This window comes from Taudactylus pleione, unplaced genomic scaffold (assembly GCF_031769625.1).
Source record: "Taudactylus pleione unplaced genomic scaffold, aTauple2 ptg000138l, whole genome shotgun sequence".
NCBI lineage: Eukaryota > Metazoa > Chordata > Amphibia > Anura > Myobatrachidae > Taudactylus > Taudactylus pleione.
The window spans coordinates 10497183-10516744 of record NW_028284540.1 but is presented as its reverse complement, the minus strand read 5'-3'; the positions used below and the strand labels follow the sequence as shown (position 1 = coordinate 10516744).

The window sequence follows — 19562 nt, the reverse complement described above, 5'->3', positions numbered from 1 at the left end:
GTCCAAAAAAAAGACATTAGTGTCTGACTCTGTAAGAGTATGACGACATATAACCTAATGTATTGTAAAACCAGTTTGTGTATGGAATCAGTGCCACCAATGTCCACTGCACATTTGCAGCTTGTTTTGTGGGGGGGTCCAAACAAACCAAGCATTTCAGTCCCTGTTGCTGAAGTGATTGGTTTGTTAAACGGTAAATGTCCTAATATATATTATATACATACACACACACACACACACACACACACACACACACACACACGAGTGGGTTGGAGAGCCAAGGACAATTCCATCTTGCACCTTTTTCCTTTCCATTATGTGCTGGTTGAGGCATTGCTACCTGACATTTTTAATGTTATGGTTTATGAATGTCCAGAAATTGTAATGGCCACAGACAGCATCTCCTACATGACCCTTTCAATTTTTTTTTAATAGAAAATTCTGCACAAATTGCTGCTTGTTGTGTCAACCCGACAGCACAAGTCGCACAACAGTGACATTCAGCCAAGGGTTCTCAGCCCTTAAGGCTGCACGGCCCAAAGGCCGCATCCTGCTTCACGGCCCAAAAGCCAGCTGTAGTCACTCCTCACCAGCCCTCAAGGCTGTAATGGCCGCAACTTGCCAAAAGTTCTAGGCCTCAAGGCTGTTGCAGGACTAATCATAGCTCTGTATTCCATTACTACTCAGCCCGAAGGCTGCATCAACAATTAACTATCCACTATAAATTCTTCAGCCAGGGGCTGCACCACAAATTAGCAATTCTTCAGTCAGCCAGGGGCTGCACCAATTATTAATTCAACCAGGGGCTGCACCAATTATCAATTCATCAATCCTCAAGGGGCACCCCAATCATTTTTGCACAGTCCTCAACTCTATTGATCAAATCAGTTTTGAGCCAGCTAGCTGGATGCAACCTTTTGGCCCTTTAACTAGATGGAAAAAAAAAAATCAATATTGTGAGCTGGTCAAAATTGACTGGAAACAAGTGGAAATAAATGTTATTTAGGTTAATAATATTGTAGGAACAAAAATAGGCCCATTTTATGTGATTTTAGTTGTTTTTAAGATTTTTTATTTTTAAGAAAAAATCCAGATAGAAAACACGGGAGGTGAGGTTTTGGCAAAACCAATCCAGATCCAAAACCAGGGGAGATCTAGATCCAAAACCAAGGGAGATCCAGATCCAAAACACGGGGGTAAGTGAAACATCTGGGAAATTAAAGTTACATATTTAATTTTTTCTTTTTTTTTTTTTATTATTTTCTATATAATTTTTTTTTTCTTTCTATCTCGATATAATGGAAGATTGGCAATGGAAAAATACATTTTAAATAAAGGCTAACCGGAATTCCTCAGTTGTGAATTACTAATACAAATCCTGTCGATTATTATTATTTAATGTTTTAACTGTGGGCACGATGTACTGCAATTATTCAGAGAAGTTGTCCTGTGTACAGAACGCATTTATAAGCTAAACATCAAGGATAATTCCTCATTAACACTGAGGCGCCAAAAGTCATCCATCAATAAATATTTGGATATTCTCTATGGCAATAGAATCACAAACAAGATCAGAGAACCAATGATGCATGAATATATTACAGTATAAGATGATCAAGGGAAAACGAAGACAGCATTCACAGGATATAAAAAAAAAAATATATATATATTTTCAATAAATGTATCCATAAAAGTCCAACAGATAAGGTGTACTGTGTAGGTGCCATTATTCAGGCAGAAGTATCTGCTTCGCAGATGCAGAAATAGTGGACTAATACTGGCTTACTAAAAAATAAAGATTTATGACTGCAAATTGTGAGCCGTTAGAAAAATGTCTGATCCAGTGTGACAGACACTGTGTATGGAAGGGGTCTTAACATATATAAAGCATTGCAGCATCAATGAGTGACAATGGATTCTGCAGTTTCATAAAAGGTTTTATCAGTATTGAACTTATATGAGAACTAAAAAACTTGTTTCAATAAGACGGAAATTAGGAAAATGTGGCACCAAAATAAAAGCATTAATTAACCTTTCTTTGGAGCACACAGTCAACTGTATTAGTTCTGCATGGAAGAATATTTAATGGATTATTGCAACATATAAAAAGTTCCAATACCAGAAAGACAGACGGCAGATACTAGATGTGGAACCATTACATAAGAAAGTGATCCTGTGTAAACTATTTACAGGAGCAAAATGTAAATCATATGTCCTGTGTGTGGTGAGGGGTTTCCCCCCAAAGTACTTCAGCCTCAGCAGTACGTTTCCCTTGCAGGTGCTGCAGTCCTTTACCCCCCAAACTCAATTTGTTTGCAATTTCAGTTTCTTAATCTTCATCCTCTTTTCCATCTTAGCGAGTTTCGGTAGTTTCTTCGAGGTGGTTTTTACTTCTGGTATCTTCAGAACAATTTCATCATCATCGCTGTCTTCTGCATCTTCCAAGCGGACAGATTTTCTCCTCTCCAGAACTGTTGGGGTGCAAACTGGGGTTGGGTCCTGAAAAAGAAAGTCTTATTTACTATCATTTATCCAGAACGCTATGATTTCTGACCCAAGAGTTATTTCCACTCACTTGACTGTTTACCGAAATGTCAGCGTCAGACACAGACTGTGATGTCACTCTCTTGTGAGCAGCCTGAAAGGTAAAAAGGCAAAATGATTTAACCCCTTTTTTGGGGGGATGAAGGAGAAATAGAACAGTCTACACTTAGCAACAGCACGAAATGGTGGAGAGAGAGAGAAAAAAAAAAAAAATATATATATATATATATATATATATATATAACACATACATACACACACACACACACACTAAGCCAGCTGGGAGTGCATCACTAGAGGGAGAGCCTGTTGTATATGTTTGAAGGAGGGCACCCCTTATTACTTTTTCTTTCGTCCAGAGTGCCGAATCTTTTGTTTTATATATATATATATATATATATATATATATATATTATCTCTCCAAACATAATACTTAGAGGGCGCTAGTCACCCAACAATGCGAACCAAATGGACATGTCACACAATGAATAAGAGCCTTAGTGGTCATATCAGAAGAATTATTCAATGCAAATATCTGTCAGCTGAAAGTTTCAGTGGTATCTCCATTGTGGATTTTTTAATATTGGTTTTAAAATGTAATAAATCATACAAAATATTTCATTTGTTAGCGCCCTCTAAGTATTGTGTTTGGATATCTTTATGGTTGTGTCCTACTAACAGGGGACTCTCCAACACCCCTTTCAGGCATACAGCAAAAACCCGGGTTTTTGGCCGTGAACGTGCATCATCCCGGCTTTTTGCAATGTGTGAACAGAAACGACCCAGGTCGAAGTCCCAGGTCCATGACCCTGCTCTGTAACAGGGATTTACAGGTGAAACCTGGGTAGGCTCTAGTGTGAATGCATCCGACCCAGGTTTTAAGAAAACTCATTGGCTGTTCTGTGCGCCTGCAGATGACAAATTGCAGTCACCCCGACCACATGACTGGGGAGCAAACAAATTTAAAGTGTGTATTATTTTATGTTTAACTTTGTGAAAATTTTGTCTTTGTATAGACCGAAACTTTCTAGAGGCTATATTCATAATTTTCTTCTATTGTAATGTAAAAAGTTGGTTTTCAACAAATAAAAAAAAAAAAAAAAGACCTGGGAATTTACAGGGTTTATAGTAGGGGTGAGCGGGTTCGGTTTTACTCGGATCTTTAAACGGCATTTTATTGGCTATCGCCTATCATGTGTTTTGGATAGCCAATATAATAAATCCGAATTTGCGGTAAAGTGGCGATAAGAACCGAGTAAATCTGAGCCTGCACATGCCTAGTTTATAGACTCGGGAAGTTCCCATGTATTTCCCGGGTCTTATGTCTGATAGGGGCAATAGAGGTGCTGCCGAATTGATTGGCGCAAAAAATAGGCCACCCTCTTTAGATAGATATATCTATCTCAAGACAGCACTAACTCATCGAGGCATGGACTCTACAAGACCTAATGGTGCCTGGTGGTATCTGGCACCAAGACATTAGCAGCACATCCTTTAAGTCCTGTAAGTTTTGAGGTGGGGCCTCCATGGCTCAAACTAGTTTTTCTAGCAGATCCCACAGATGCTCGATCAGATTTGAATCTGGATAATTTGGAGGCCAATTCAACCAGTCATGTTCCTCAAACCATTCCTGAAAAAATGTGTGTAGAGTAGCAGGGCACATTATCTTACTGAAAGAGCTCACAACCATCAGGCAATACAGTTGACATGAATGGGTGTACTTGGTTTGCAACAAGGTTTTGTTGCAAGCAGTTTAGTCCCCATTGCAGGCGCTTTCGGATGTGGACAGGGGTCACATTGGACACTGACTGATCTGCAGCTACACAGCCCCATAAGTAGCAAGCTGTGACGCACTGTGTGTTCTGACACCTTTCTATCATAGCCAGCATCAACTTTTTCTGTAATTTGTTCTACAGTAGCTCTTCTGTGGGATAGGACCAGACGGGCTAGCCTTTGCCTATGCGCATTAATGAGCCGTGGATGCCCATGACCCTGTCACCGGCTGTCCTTCCTTAGACAACTTTTGGTAGGTACTAACCACCGCATATTGAGAACACCCCACAAGATCTGGTGTCTTGGCGATGCTCTGAGACAGTCATCTAGCCATCACAAATTGGCCCAGATCCTTACGTACATGTGTGAGTGCACGCATGTGTGTTGTCCAAAAAAAAAATGACAAAAGATTCCAGAACAATATTTAAGTCAGGTTGCACTCACTAGATTTGAAATTAAGTTTATTCAGCAAACACCATGTTATAACTCCACACCAACGTTTCAGTCCTAACATGGACCTTTATTAAGATGGAAACATTGATGTGAAGTTATACCTTGAGATTTGCTGAATAAACCTACTTCGTATTTTCAAATCTGGTGAGTGCACCCAGTTTTTTTTTTTCTTCTTCAAAAGCAACATATGTAACATTTATAAATCAGCAACAAGTCTTAAGGTGCCCACACACATACCGATGTACTCACGATCCGACGATGTGTCCAATTTCCCTTGAAACTCTCCCCAGCAGCTCTGAACACAATATGCACACGATATGCTGTCCAATCTTCATCAGATCTCCAGCAGCCAGAGTTTTTAACAGTGCATTTGTGTCTAAATTGTCAGATCTGCCGTACTGCACGGCAGATCTGAAGATGCGATGCGCGACCTGTGGGGGCGCGCATCGCATCGTGAGTGGGGACTCACGATTTGGCCATTTTTTACCCGATCTGTCGTTCCAATGTGTCGGGATCTGCCGGATCCGGAAAAAAATTGCTATGTGTGTGGGCACCTTAACAACTCCTTCATTCCTCATACATAACAGATGGCTTTGCACCCCATTTGCAATCTATGTTGAGGTCATCCTGAGTTTTCACAAACTTTACCCTTATGAATAGCATAAATTAACCAGATTTCCTTGTAGGCCAGATATTTCTCATGAGGAAAATTATTACTCACCAGGACCTGCAACAGACACAGTTAGGGTTTGAGGAGCTACAGTTAGAACTTAGGTTCTAATTAATGAGTTTTATTTTTTTCTAACATCAGTACAACACATCAAAAAATATCACATTACTATATAGTGTAGACACTTGTCCGAAAGTGCAGATAATTGAACTGCACCCCCTTAATGTCTCCCATATCATGTCCAGCATGACCAAGCCCATGATAATGAAAGTAGTTCTAAACCAACTGTGAGGCCCAGATTAGTACTGATGGGCAACAGAAAGGCGAGGGGGTTCTAGGCGATCCAGAAAGGCGAGGCTACCAACAACACTAGACAGCCTCCCAGCATCACACAACTACATCAGAGACACTCACAAATCCCGGGAAGTCATAATCAATGCCTTTCTCCGCTAGACGCTTCCTTAGCTTCTTCTCTTTGTCCAGCATTCTTTGAGACATCCTTTTCTCCTGCTGCAGGGTCCGGGGTTTGTTATAGCGTTTCACAGCTGGCAGTATTGGCTTCTTGAACTTGGCATCACACCCTATAAAGAGTTTGGGGTGGACTTTTTCCAGAGGCATATATTCACCTGGATAAGATGAGAATATATAAAATTTTATTTTTTAATACACAGAGTATAATAAACGTCTGTCATAGAGATTATCATGCAGCGATCTGGACAGAACCACAAAACAGGTTTTCAATTTGTTGTTTCAAACGGATCCAGTTTTCCTTTCCCATCATCTGCACTTAGGAGTCAATACAAATGGGTGCGAACGGCCGATGGAACAGCAAAGACCAGCAGTGGCACAGCAATTAGCCATTCTTGCAACCCTCTCTCGGAAATGTGCAAGTCCAAAGATACTGTGCGGCATACAGCCAGACTTACTTGCATGTGTTCGAGGCTCTCGCAACTAATTGGATTAATCCCTTGGCATCCATTTGTACGGTCACTCCACACAAATATTTGGGAATTTACATTCCATCACACCTCTCCCAGCTTTATGCTAGTTTCTCTCCACTGATTGATAAAATTAAAAACCCAACTACAGAATTGGAAAAATCTTAAATTGTCTTTTTGGTAGAATAACTGTAGTTAAATGTATTTTTCCTTAGCTTGCAAAATGATTTCAAATGCTCCATCACAAAAGCTGAAGTACTGTACTGCCTCATATCCTAGCGTTTGCTAGATCTGCCCTTTTCCCATATATCTCCGATTGGCACCTGCATTATGGAGTAGTATACAAACACGGCCCTTGAGGAAGCTGTTTTTCCCATATTCCCCGGCAGCATTACCTCACACCCCTAAGGGTCAAGTTCCATTAGTTTGTGGTCTTAATATGAATATCAATCCATGTTTTCTATGCATTCCAAAAAAGATTATTAAACATCTAGAAGGTAACCCTAAAGCTGGCCACACACTAGACCAACTTACATCCAACTAGTTGATTGGTTGGAATGAAAATCTGGTAAGGAATAAAAGCAAATGACAATCAGCAATTTGCTCCCAAACACCGGAAAATGGACAAAAACTGTTTGAACAAATTGTAGATCAAACATTTAACAAACTTTTCTGAACGACCATTTCCATCTGTTTTCTGGCATTTAGGAGCAAATTTCTGATCATCATTTAATCTCATACGTTACCAGATTTTCATTCCAACCAATCAACAAGTTGGCTGGTTGGATGTAAGTTGGTCTAGTGTGTGGCCAGCTTTACTCTCCTTAAATTGTGTTGCGGGGCAACCCGACCTTCCCACCTTCTGTTGATAATTCCAGATATCATAAGGGAATTCGCTCACTAAAAGAGGTTTTCAACCCTGGTAGCCAACTTCTTTATACCAGAGGTTCCCAAACGCGGTCCTCAAGGCACCCCAACAGTTCAGGTTTTAAAGAAATCTATGGTCGAGCACAGGTGGTTAAATCAAATTGACTGAGGTACTAATGAAGTCACCTGTGCTCAATCTCTAAAACCTAAACTGTTGGGGAGCCTTGAGGACCACATTTGGAAACTTCTGCTTTATAAAACTCTAAGACAAATTCCACTTCCCACTTCTTAATGTTTTTATAAACCAGTCATTTTATTCAATCCCTAGATAATCCTTTCCTTACCATATACACCCTGAACACTATCTGAGGTTCTTTCATTCACTCACTCCCATAAATTTAGAATCTGTTTCTCTAAACTTCACAAACCAGTGGTATAAATGCTCATTTAAAGCATAAAAAATAGCATGGAATTCACCTTAAAAATAAACTTAAGAATCCTTAACATAGAACTTGATGGGGAAGTGGGGGGGACGGGAACGGGGTCTATCAGAGACAGGGGCATCAGGCCACTACTTACATTTTAGAAGCCTCTCACAGAAGAGATAATTGTTCATAGTGTCTGCAACAATTTTAGCAACTTCATTGCATTCAAACTCCACAAATGCATATCCTTTACTGGCCCCAGTCTGCAAATCAGACAAATGTTACCGAAATTACGATTCCACACACTGATAACATATCTCTATGTCCAGATATAAGAATCACAAAAATAGTCTGGATAAAGCAGTTACAAAAAAAAAAAAAAACCTATATTAAAGCTTTTTTATATTATACAATTACTAACAATATTATTATTGATGCTATCATGAAATTTCTGTAACAAGTGTCCTGTTACTTTCATCCGCTCCCAGATTCTCTGTGACACATTAAAAAAATATTTTTACCTTCTTACTTCTTGACAGACGAAGTCTTGTTACCGTCCCAAATTGGCTGAAATATGTCCTCAGCTGTGGCTCAAACAAGGCCCGGGGGATGTGTCCGATGTAGACGACACCGGGGGAGAGAGCTTCCACCTGAGGAGGGAGGAGTCCTATATATCATCACCATTATACAGGATGATAAACACAATGGCTGACCACATGCCATCTGTCCAGCAGATACATAGCTAGCTGTGGTTGTTCCTTCACTGCTACACATGTGAACTTGTCGTCTGGTTAGACATTACGGATGTCGGTTGGTGATTGTAAAATTATTACAAAGTGAAGACCTGCTCTGTATACTGCACAATGTGACCAAGGACTAAAGGTGCCCATACACTAGACGATTAAGTTGAGTGATTGAACGATAACGATATTGTTAAATCGTTCGCAAATAGTTTGCAAAAACATCATGCATCATGCTCGCTCCCGCTGGTCGTTTAGACATCTATCATCGGGCAAACATGCTGGACAACCTGACGATAACGTCAGGTTCAGCATGTCTGCAAGTGATTGATGAACCTACACTGAACGACTGCTCGTTCAGTGTAGGCACATCACAGACTGACAAACGACTGCATGATTACAATGTCATAATCGTGCAGTCGTTTTGAGGTCTGCTAGTTAAAAACGGTGGAGAGTTTATACTGTGGATAAAAACGACCTTATCACGCACACTGAAATAACCTCTTGCGTTCTAAAAAGAACAGGGTCTAACTATGAGAACTCACCTGGGCTTTGAGACGACTTAAAAGCATTAAGAATTGTGAAAAAAAACAGCCTGGCATAGCACCTCTGCTTAGTATTCACAATTCATCATGTGCCCCCAACTCTGCAGTTTCCCATTCCTGCTCTACCATAGTGCCAACCATTCACCATACATGCCCCACTATAATAGCAAACATTCACCATACTCACCCCTCCATAGCAGCAACCATTTCCTATACTCGCCTGTCAATAGTACAAACCAATCCAGCACCTCCATAGTGCCATGTGTATGCTCCCCAGATCCATACCATCATTCCTCCAACCATACCCTGTTCCTATCCCTACTAAGCACCAGCCATGGCCAACTGTTTCTAATTCACTCACCTCCAAAGTGCCAACCATTCCCCTTGTGCATACCAATGTACTGCCAGCCATACCACAGGCCAGTAGGAACAACCGCTAACTATAAACACAGACCTGTACCCACTTCAATTTTACTGTGTTCCAGACCCATACATCCATCCTGCATCACAACCCCGGGACACTATTGTGTCCAGCTTGGCAGCACAGTTGGTGTGGTATGCGTTCGGCATCCCGGTGGTCTGGATGCCAACGCTTACCTTACCGGCGCCAAATTACAGACGCCACTTTAGGGGTTAGGGTGCAGGGAGGGGAAGGTTAGGTTCAAGCACCAGGGAGGGAGGGTTAGGGTAGGGAGAGTGTTAGCATACCACCCACCAAGTGTCTGTATGTTAACCCTGTCAGGATTCTGATCGCCTGGATTCTGGTCTGTCGGTATTACATACCAATTCCATTGATGTAATGGTCACAGCATTGAGGTCCTGGGTTCGATTTCCACACCCTAACTGTGTGGCGTGTGTATATTCTCCCTGTGCTTGCGTGGGTTTCGTCTCACAAGCCAAAAATATTCTGGTAGGTTAATTGGATTCTGACAAAATTATCCCTACTGTGTAAGTGTGTTCATGTACATGCAGTGTTCGCAAAATATGTGCTACAGCGCGTTTTTACACGCTACAGGGAGTTGGGGACCCAGATTTTAAAACAGAGTGGGTCCTGTAGGACGCGTGTAACGCCGCAGCAGCCAATCACCGCCGGCAGCATCATCTCAAAAATCGCCGCCAGCGGATTCTCCTCAACCTATAGCTGCTGGCAGTGTCTCCTACCCCCGCTGGAGATGGATGAGAGTAGTACAACATCTCCCAGAACCCCCGCGTCCGCCTTTTACAGCAGCCGCTCCCTCCGACTTCAGTCACTCTCCTCGCGCTCCCGGCTCACTCACGCCCCCTCTCCCTTAAACTCTGCTCCTGCCTCTGTGGTGATATCAGACCCGGACGGGGGAGATGACGGCAGCACTGGCTTGGAGGTGAAGGCCTTGCTGCAGAACGTTGCGGGCCAATCTGTCCTACAGAAATACATCCGAAAGCTGCTGCCGCTGCTGGACAATAACGGTGACGCCCCGGCTTCCCTGGAGGCAGCTCTGTCTGGAAGTGAAGAACTCCCCTCTAGCCCAAGCTCAACTTCTCCCTGCCTTTACCCCCAGCACTGTCCCAACTGCTGCCTGCCCTCACCCCCACATAATATGCGATGGGACCCAAAAACAGTGGAGTATGACCCCACTTTCTCAATGAGAGCGCTCCCTGGGACCCACAATTTTTTTCGCTCAGCACGAACACTGTACATGCGGCAGGGACTGATGTGAATGGCTAAATATTCTCTATAAATAGCTGTGTAATGTGTGCGCTATATAAACAACTGGTAATAAAGAATATAAATGAAGTTGGACCAAATAACTTCTTATAATAGTTAGCATTACAGCACTGAGGTCGTGGGTTCGATTTCCACCACGGCCCTAACTGTGTGGAGTTTGCATATTCTCCCTGTGCTTGCGTGGGTTTCCTCCGGGTTCTCCGCTTTCCTCCCACACTCCAAAAAATATACTGGTAGGTTAATTGACTACCAACAAAATTACCCCTAGTGCAGTGGTTCCCAAACTTTTTTGAATCATGGTGCGCTAAAGTATCAGCATTGTTTTCACAGCACCCCTAGCCAAAATGTTGTTATTGAGAAATTCAGAAAAAAAATGTAGTAAAGTGAAGTAAATTGTGCTTACCTGTCATCCTTGGGTTCAGTTATGTGGTGGTGGACAGGTTTGCACTTGTTTGTCCACATTTTTACATTACATTGGCCATAAATAATTTGATTTGGTGCTGGACCACCAACCTGAGGCACCCCTGCAAGTGTCCCAAGGCACCCCCAGGGTGCCACAGCCCACAGTTTGGAAACCACTGCCCTAGTGTGTATGTGTGTGAGCATGTGGTAGGGAACATAGTGTAAGCTCCAGTGGGGCAGGGACTGACTGTGTGGAATATGTGTGTGCGCTATAGAAATAACTCAAAATATATAAATATTGTACATTTTACATTTTTAAACAGTGAGAACTTTTATTAAAACTATTTATCACACTTATTATACAGTTAACACTTTATAAATAACTGAGGACTTATTCATATAGATCTACATTGGGACAAGAGGAAATGATAGAACCCAAATTTCACCCATAAATAAACTTACACACACCATATATTCACGCACCATATACATACACAAACAGATGCATGCACGGGTTGGGTACAGGATGCAGACACTCGGAATCCCGGTTAGGATAGCACCAGTTGTTGGTCAGTATCCTGACCCTCCCTAATGTTCAAACCTACCCCCCACCAGTGCCTAAACCTAACCTCTCCTCACCCTCCCTTTATGCCTAAACCTAACCACCCCCCTTAGTGCCTTACCCCTTTCAGACATACAACCCGGGAAATTTCCTGCTCAGACCCGGGAATTTCTCCTGTGCAAATTCCCAGGTATTTGGTCGAGACCCCCCTTTCACACTGCAGTGTCTACCCGGGAAATTCCCAGGTAGACCCCTTTCAGACATAAGCCAGGTTTTTTAGTTTTAAATATTACCTGCCTCTCCTCTGCTCTTCCTAACCTATCCCCTCTCCGGCTGCCGCTGATGATGTCATCATCATTGCAGCAGGCAGCCATCCAATCAAAGTGCAGCCTCTATCTATAATATAATAACTCCTATCATAATATAATAACTCCTATCTACCCTGGTGGTCCAGCGGGAGTGCGGGCGGCCCGCTGTGGCTGCAAACCACCGGCGGGCTCCAGCGCCGGTGTGAGGACCCGGCCATGGCCGCTGACTCGTTTCTCAGCGCCACAGCCACCGATGCGGGGGGTGATGAGCAGCAGCGCAGAGCGTCCTACAGGACGCTCTGCACTGCCAACTCATTGTAATGAGCAGCAGCGCAGAGTGCTGTCAACTCATTGTAATGAGCAGCAGTGCAGAGCGTCCTATAGGACGCTCTGCGCTGTCAATGTAAAAGCTGCTTGGTGCTGCCCGGGAGTAGTAAATTCCTGGGTAGCACCAGACAGAAGCAGGGTAATTTCCCGGGACTTAAGTCCCGGGAAAAACCCTGGTCGATTGCAAAGGCGGCTACCCGGGAACATGTTCCCGGGTAGGTACCTTTCAGACAGACTCGGGTACCCGGGAATTTGGCCGAGGCAGGCCAAATTCCCAGGATTCTCGAGATGTCTGAAAGGGGTACCCTCGGGATGCCGATGCCGGGATTCTTACAGGAGTTGAGATTCCAGCACGGCATTCAGATCACAGGAATCATTACCGTCTGTATTTTGACCGGATCGCCCCACATGCACATATACATGCAGACTCAAAACACGCACATAGACAGACTCATATACATACATGTACAATGAAAGATCCATGTACACATCCAGACACAAACATGCAGGCTAATAATACATTATACAAAAACAGACCCATGTACTGTACATATACAGACACACATGTACACATATACGTACTGTACACACACGTACACATACAGACACACATACAGACATACATGTACACACACACATATATATATATATATATATATATATATATATATATATATATATATATATATATATATATATATATATAACAATGTATGCTAGGTACCTGCGGTTTCCTTCGGATATTCTGAACTTTTTTTTTAAATTGCTCCTGCAGTTTGGGGTCCAGGGAGAGCAGGGGGCCGCCTGAGTTCGTGTGTTCCGTACTCTCCGACATTTTCTCCTGGCTGCCTGCGAGTCCCGACCCCGAACAGGAGGAACACATGGATCTCACCCTGCAATAGCGCCACGCAGCGGCCGGAGGAACCCTGAGCCCCCTACCGGAGTAAATGCGTCACACGCAGCGCGACCCCTGTCGGTAATTCTGAAGGATAATCCTGCAAAAGAATAATGAGCCGCACCTGGCTGTAATCTTGCAGAACAGCATCACAGAGAATAATGAGAGACAATTAACAGAACTCCAACAAAACAACAGCGAGCATAATAGGCGACACCTGGCGGCAATTCTTTAAAACTACATCACCGACACATCTGGTGATAATCCTGCAGAACTACACCGACAAGAATAATGAGCGACACCTGGCTGAATCCTGTAGAACTACACCTCGAAGCATAATGAGCGACACCTGGTGGTAATCCTGCAAACTGACACCAGTGACAATAATGAGCGGCACCTGGCTGAATCCTGTAGAACTACACCTCCATGCATAATGAGCGACACCTGTTGGAAATCCTGCAGAACTACACCTCCAAGCATAATGTGCGACACCTGTTGGAAATCCTGCAGAACTACATCTCCAAGCATAATGAACGACACCTGGCTGAATCCTGTAGAACTACACCTCCATCATGCATAATGAGCGACACCTGTTGGAAATCCTGCAGAACTACACCTCCAAGCATAATGAGCGACACCTGTTGGAAATCCTGCAGAACTACACCTCCAAGCATAATGAGCGACACCTGTTGGAAATCCTGCAGAACTACACCTCCAAGCATAATGAGCGACACCTGTTGGAAATCCTACAGAACTACACCTCCAAGCATAATGAGCGACACCTGTTGGAAATCCTGCAGAACTACACCTCCAAGCATAATGAGCGACACCTGTTGGAAATCCTGCAGAACTACACCTCCAAGCATAATGAGCGACACCTGTTGGAAATCCTGCAGAACTACATCTCCAAGCATAATGAACGACACCTGGCTGAATCCTGTAGAACTACACCTCCATGCATAATGAGCGACACCTGTTGGAAATCCTGCAGAACTACACCTCCAAGCATAATGAGCGACACCTGTTGGAAATCCTGCAGAACTACATCTCCAAGCATAATGAGCGACACCTGTTGGAAATCCTACAGAACTACACCTCCAAGCATAATGAGCGACACCTGTTGGAAATCCTGCAGAACTACATCTCCAAGCATAATGAACGACACCTGGCTGAATCCTGTAGAACTACACCTCCATCATGCATAATGAGCGACACCTGTTGGAAATCCTGCAGAACTACACCTCCAAGCATAATGAGCGACACCTGTTGGAAATCCTGCAGAACTACATCTCCAAGCATAATGAGCGACACCTGTTGGAAATCCTGCAGAACTACATCTCCAAGCATAATGAGCGACACCTGTTGGAAATCCTACAGAACTACACCTCCAAACATAATGTGCGACACCTGTTGGGAATCCTGTAGAACTACACCTCCAAACATAATGTGCGACACCTGTTGGGAATCCTGTAGAACTACACCTCCAAGCATAATGAGCGACACCTGTTGGAAATCCTGCAGAACTACATCTCCAAGCATAATGAGCGACACCTGTTGGAAATCCTACAGAACTACACCTCCAAGCATAATGTGCGACACCTGTTGGGAATCCTGCAGAACTACACCTCCAAGCATAATGAGCGACACCTGTTGGAAATCCTGCAGAACTACACCTCCAAGCATAATTAGCGACACCTCTTGGAAATCCTATAGAACTACACCATTAAGCCCAATGATCGTTACCTAGTGGCAAACCTGCAGAATTACATCACCAACCACAATGAGCGACACCTGGTGGCAATCCTGAAGATTGTATACTCTACAGAGCAAATTTAGTTGCATCTGGTCGTAATCCTGCATAACTACAGCACTGAAGGTGCATACACACTAGACGATATGCTCCCTGAGCTATATCGTCTAGTGTGTCCCCGGCAGGGTGTGCTCAATGTTGTTCATGACATTGAGCACAGCTGCTGAACGATATCATTAACGATATCGTTCAGCGCCGGGCTCTCTCCCCCATTCCCTGACATGCAGCAACCTGACGACATCGTCAGGTTGGCCTGCATGTCAGCCCGATGAACGATGATGACGAACGACCAGCGGGAACACGCGTCGTCGTTATCGTTCATCTTTTTGGGCTTAAAAATGGACGATAAAGTGGACGACTGAACGATATCGTTATCGTTCAGTCGTCCACTTTAGCGCCCAGTGTGTACGCACCTTGAGGGTAATGAAAGAGCGAATCTTCAGCATAAAAGCAGCAAATATAGTATAACGGTTGTGGTTTCAATAAGGGCTATTTCACACGGTGTCAAATTTAATTAAGACATTTTTTCTTTTTAAAACTACACTTGGAAGAACAGGTTAAATGAAAAATCAATTCTGGAATCAGAAAGGAGACTGGCAATGAACAGAGCTCTGAATGAATGTGATATCGTATTATGTGAATGGGATTCTGAGGATGATTTCAGGACATGACTCATGTTTCCAGCATTTATCCTTGTTACTAGTGCACGCTTTGGAAAGTGATAAACTACCAACCAATCAGCTCTTAACTTTCATTTTTTCAAACACAGCCTGTAACATTACAGTTAGAAGCTGATTGGTTGGTAGTTTTTCACTCTCCAGTTTATCACTTTCCAGACCTTAGTACATCCTTTGTCTCTTGTCTATTTGTCCCATTCCGCAACTGTGACTCTGGGGGAGATGTATCAAGCCTTTGAGAAAGGTAAAGTGGAGAAGTTGTCCATAGCAAACAATCTGTGTGGTTGTCCTCAGTGGGGCATAGGCTCTTAAACCTGACTTGTGGAAACCTAAGACTATCCACAAGCTCATCAGAGCCAAAGACATTATGGAGCCTATTCCAGGGCTCCCCTCAGCAACTGCCAAGCAGGTATGGGACAATGTGGCCTCCAAAAGGCTCACAAATAGACACAAGGACATGTCATGGATGGCAATCCAAGGGGGTCTGCCCCTAAGGACATTCATGCACTCCCGTAACCTGAGCAGGTACAGACATTGCCCCTGGTGTATCTCTCACGAGGAAACATCAATGCACCTGTTTTGGGACTGTACTTATGCACAGTTGTTGTTAGATGCCCTGGAAAATGAACTCAAAGACTGTGTGCCAAGGAGCAACCTTTCGTACCACTCGGTACTTTATGGACTGTTTCCTGGCACCCACACCTATGGGGCAATCCAGGAGGCCTGGCGCCTTATGAACTGTGTTAAGGACGCTTTGTGGCTTGCCAGGAATCGCCTCATTCTGCGGAGGGAGAGGATGTCTATCCAGGACTGTCGCAGGCTGATTCACAGCCTGCTAAGAGACTATTCCATCATGGACAGCCCTGAGGAAGAAGAGGACTAAACCCCCCTTCTTCTGCCCCCTCCCCCCATGCTTGATTGTCCAACAAGGACTGGGACAGTGGCCCCTTCCCCCATTTTTCACAGAGACTGATGTTTTGTTGATATGTCTTTCTATTTATTCACCCTTCCCATATATGTGTCTGTCTTTCAATAAAAACTTCAGTTCTGTGATTCCCCCCCCCCTTCCCCTCTACCCTCCACACCCATAGACCTTGTTGATTGTTGTTTTTGTTTAAGTACTGAATGAATAATGCAAAGTATTATGTATAGTATAGGATGTCTTGTGCTATATGTTTTGCAATGCATTATATTGTATGTTTGATTATGTGTGATAGTGTATTGGGTTTAGGCTGTGCTGCGACACAGTACACTTGTATATGTGATTTATGTATGTTTTTTGCCATCTTTATGTTAATAAAGAATGCTTTTTTCAATCAAAAAATAGGCTCTCTTAGTGCTGAGCTGTACATGTCCTAACTATAGTCTAGCTGTGGGACCCAGCGAATATGCACAGCGATCTCTAGGTGGAAAGAGGGATCATCAAAGTTGCCCTCGTGGAAAAACAGTTTACTCTTTTATTTTAGAGATGATCAAAACAATGTCCCCCCTTACAACTCATCTATGATGTTTTGCATTTTAAAACACCCAATCCCCTCCACCCCCCAATTTAGGTTGCACAGCTGAACTTGCATGTAAAGCTGGCCACACACTAGACCAACTTACATCCAACCAGCCAACTAGTTGATTGGTTGGAATGAAAATCTGGTAAGGTATGAAAGCAAATGACAATCAGCAATTTGCTCCCAAATGCCAGAAAATGGACAAAAACTGTTGTGTGAACAAATTGTTTAGATCAAACATTTAACAAACTTGTCTGACGACTATTTTCATCTGTTTTCTGGCATTTAGGAGCAAATTGCTGATCATTATTTACTCCCATTCCTTACCAGATTTTCATTCCAACCAATCAACTAGTTGGATGAAAGTTGGTCTAGTGTGTGGCCAGCTTAAGTCTAGTCTAGTGATTATATAGGTGACAAAAGGATAGATTTTATATATATATATATATATATATATATATATATGCACACACACATATATACTAGCATCCCAGCTTTGCACAGAAGCAATTTCATCTCGCCACAGCACCTGCATCTAACAACCTATGCCATGTCACCACAGTCCCTGCTCCTCCTGCTTTTTGCTCCTACCCCGTGCATCAGCCCCCTGCTTCTCACTCTTGCCATCTGCATTTTCACCAAAGCCCCTTGCTTCTCATTCCTGCTGTTTCTTACCACAGGCCGCTGCATCTCATCACATCTTCCTGCTTCGCACCTCTGCATCTCATAAGTGTCACCACAACCCCCTACCCTCCAACATGACACGTTCCATTAGGTACAAAATGCTTTGCTCCTGGACTTCCCACCTAATGTATGATTGCAGTCACCTGTATTGAACTAGGTAATTGATGAGACAGATGTTACAACACAGGTGACTGCAATCATAAATTAAGAGGGAAATCCAGGAGCAGAGTATTTTGTACCTAATGAAACAGGTCATGTTGGAGGGTCTGCAACTCCCCCTACTGCTGCCGTGCAGCTGGCTGGGCCCCGGCCACTGGAATGTGCTGGGAAGGACAGGAGGATCATGGGTAAGAGATTTGTATTGCAGCTACCATAAGCATTATCAGCAGTATGTCTGAGGCTGGGGCACCTGTGCATATTTCCACAACCTACCACTCCCTGGCTGCCGAACATGGTGATGAGAAATGTCCTCTTTGCACAATGTACCGTGTATATCCTGGTCTTCCTATTGAGCTTCCTCGTCATGGTGCCCCTGTCAGAGAACATCGCTGACTTCCATGGGAGGTGCATCCTGTTCACTGAGGGCGCGTGGTGGAGCAGGAACATCACGCTGGAGAGGAAGCACTTCATTGTGTAGGAATAGTGGCCGGAGTCTGCAAGCACATTCAGCGTAGGATGGACATCAGAATCCGATGGTTAGTAACCATCAATGTTTTTGTTTCGATGGTAAGTTTTGTAACATTTGATGGTGGTAGTCCGATGTTTGCCAGCATCGAATAGAAATCTTTTGATGGTGTTCTGATGGTTGTTTTTTACTTCCCGATAGCTATGCCTCCCCTGGCTCTTTTCTGTCTACTGTGTCTGCATCAGGTCATCTTCATGGGTTCGTTGGAGGTGGTCTCTCACTGTCTGCATCAGACGTGACTCTGCTCAGCCCCTGACTCCCTCCCCTCTCTAGGCTGCTGCTAAGCAACAGGGCACATTGCTCTCACTGATTGGCTCTCACTGTCTCTTGCTGATTCAGTACCGTGGCCAGCAGCTTAAGTGCAATATTTTTCACTTGTGACTTTACTTTACTAAAATAGTCACTGCTCGGCTCCCTCTTGTCACAGATGAATGGTTCATAGACCTAAACCTTCCTCGACCAATGCTGTATAGAACTGTGAAAACCCCATCAAAATCTGTCCAGTGGTTCAAGAAATTAGCCCAAACGAACAGGCAGACCCCTACACCAGGAACACACACATTATAATTTAACTAGAACATGGACGGCGCCACTCAGCACAATAAACACCAGTACACAGCTGGTTGAAAGACTTCAACGTTTCAAGACTTTAATCTGTCTCGTCATCAGGATACAGAATACACATACAGGAACACTGACCTTAAATAACCACCACCAACACCGCGTGTGTCTCAATCAGCGGACATCCCGACAGGCGCTGAAATATGACGTCACCTGCGGGAGTCACGCTGTCAAGGTAACACATACCAAACAAAAAGTGAAAACATACATAACGTCAAATATATACTATAACAATATGCAGGCACCTTTAAAATGCTATGTGCATAATATATCATGCACCTATAAGCAAATATCATTCAAATAAACCTACATCATAATTTATAATAAGTGCATCATACAAAGCAATGCAGTCCCAAACTTTCATTTAAACCCCGGGGGGAAAGAGTACCCAATCTGTGGATCCATCCGGCCTCACAGCACAGAAGTTTG

At 43.5% G+C, this 19562-nt stretch overlaps 1 protein-coding gene across 1 annotated transcript; it reads right to left on the bottom strand.

The window, feature by feature from the left end:
* Positions 1-1379: 1379 nt before the first annotated feature.
* On the bottom strand, positions 1380-17902 carry NIFK (nucleolar protein interacting with the FHA domain of MKI67). Its single transcript, XM_088473649.1, has 7 exons — positions 17819-17902; positions 12984-13254; positions 8192-8320; positions 7825-7933; positions 5855-6066; positions 2576-2638; positions 1380-2499 (listed from the first exon to the last, which is right to left on the bottom strand). Exons 2-7 carry the CDS (start codon positions 13140-13142, stop codon positions 2305-2307), a joined length of 867 nt encoding a protein of 288 aa, XP_088329775.1. The 5' UTR covers positions 13143-13254; positions 17819-17902; the 3' UTR covers positions 1380-2304.
* Between the last annotated feature and the right edge of the window lie 1660 nt (positions 17903-19562).

Bases quoted from the DNA above. Each gene is read 5' to 3' on its own strand.
- NIFK (XM_088473649.1), bottom strand. From the start codon at position 13,142: ATGTGTTCCTCCTGTTCGGGGTCGGGACTCGCAGGCAGCCAGGAGAAA. The intron at 8,321-12,983 runs GTACCTAGCATA...CTCCCTCCTCAG, and splicing joins ATATCCGAAGGAAACCGCAG to GTGGAAGCTCTCTCCCCCGG. The intron at 7,934-8,191 runs GTAAAAATATTT...TCTGATTTGCAG, and splicing joins GTCTGTCAAGAAGTAAGAAG to ACTGGGGCCAGTAAAGGATA.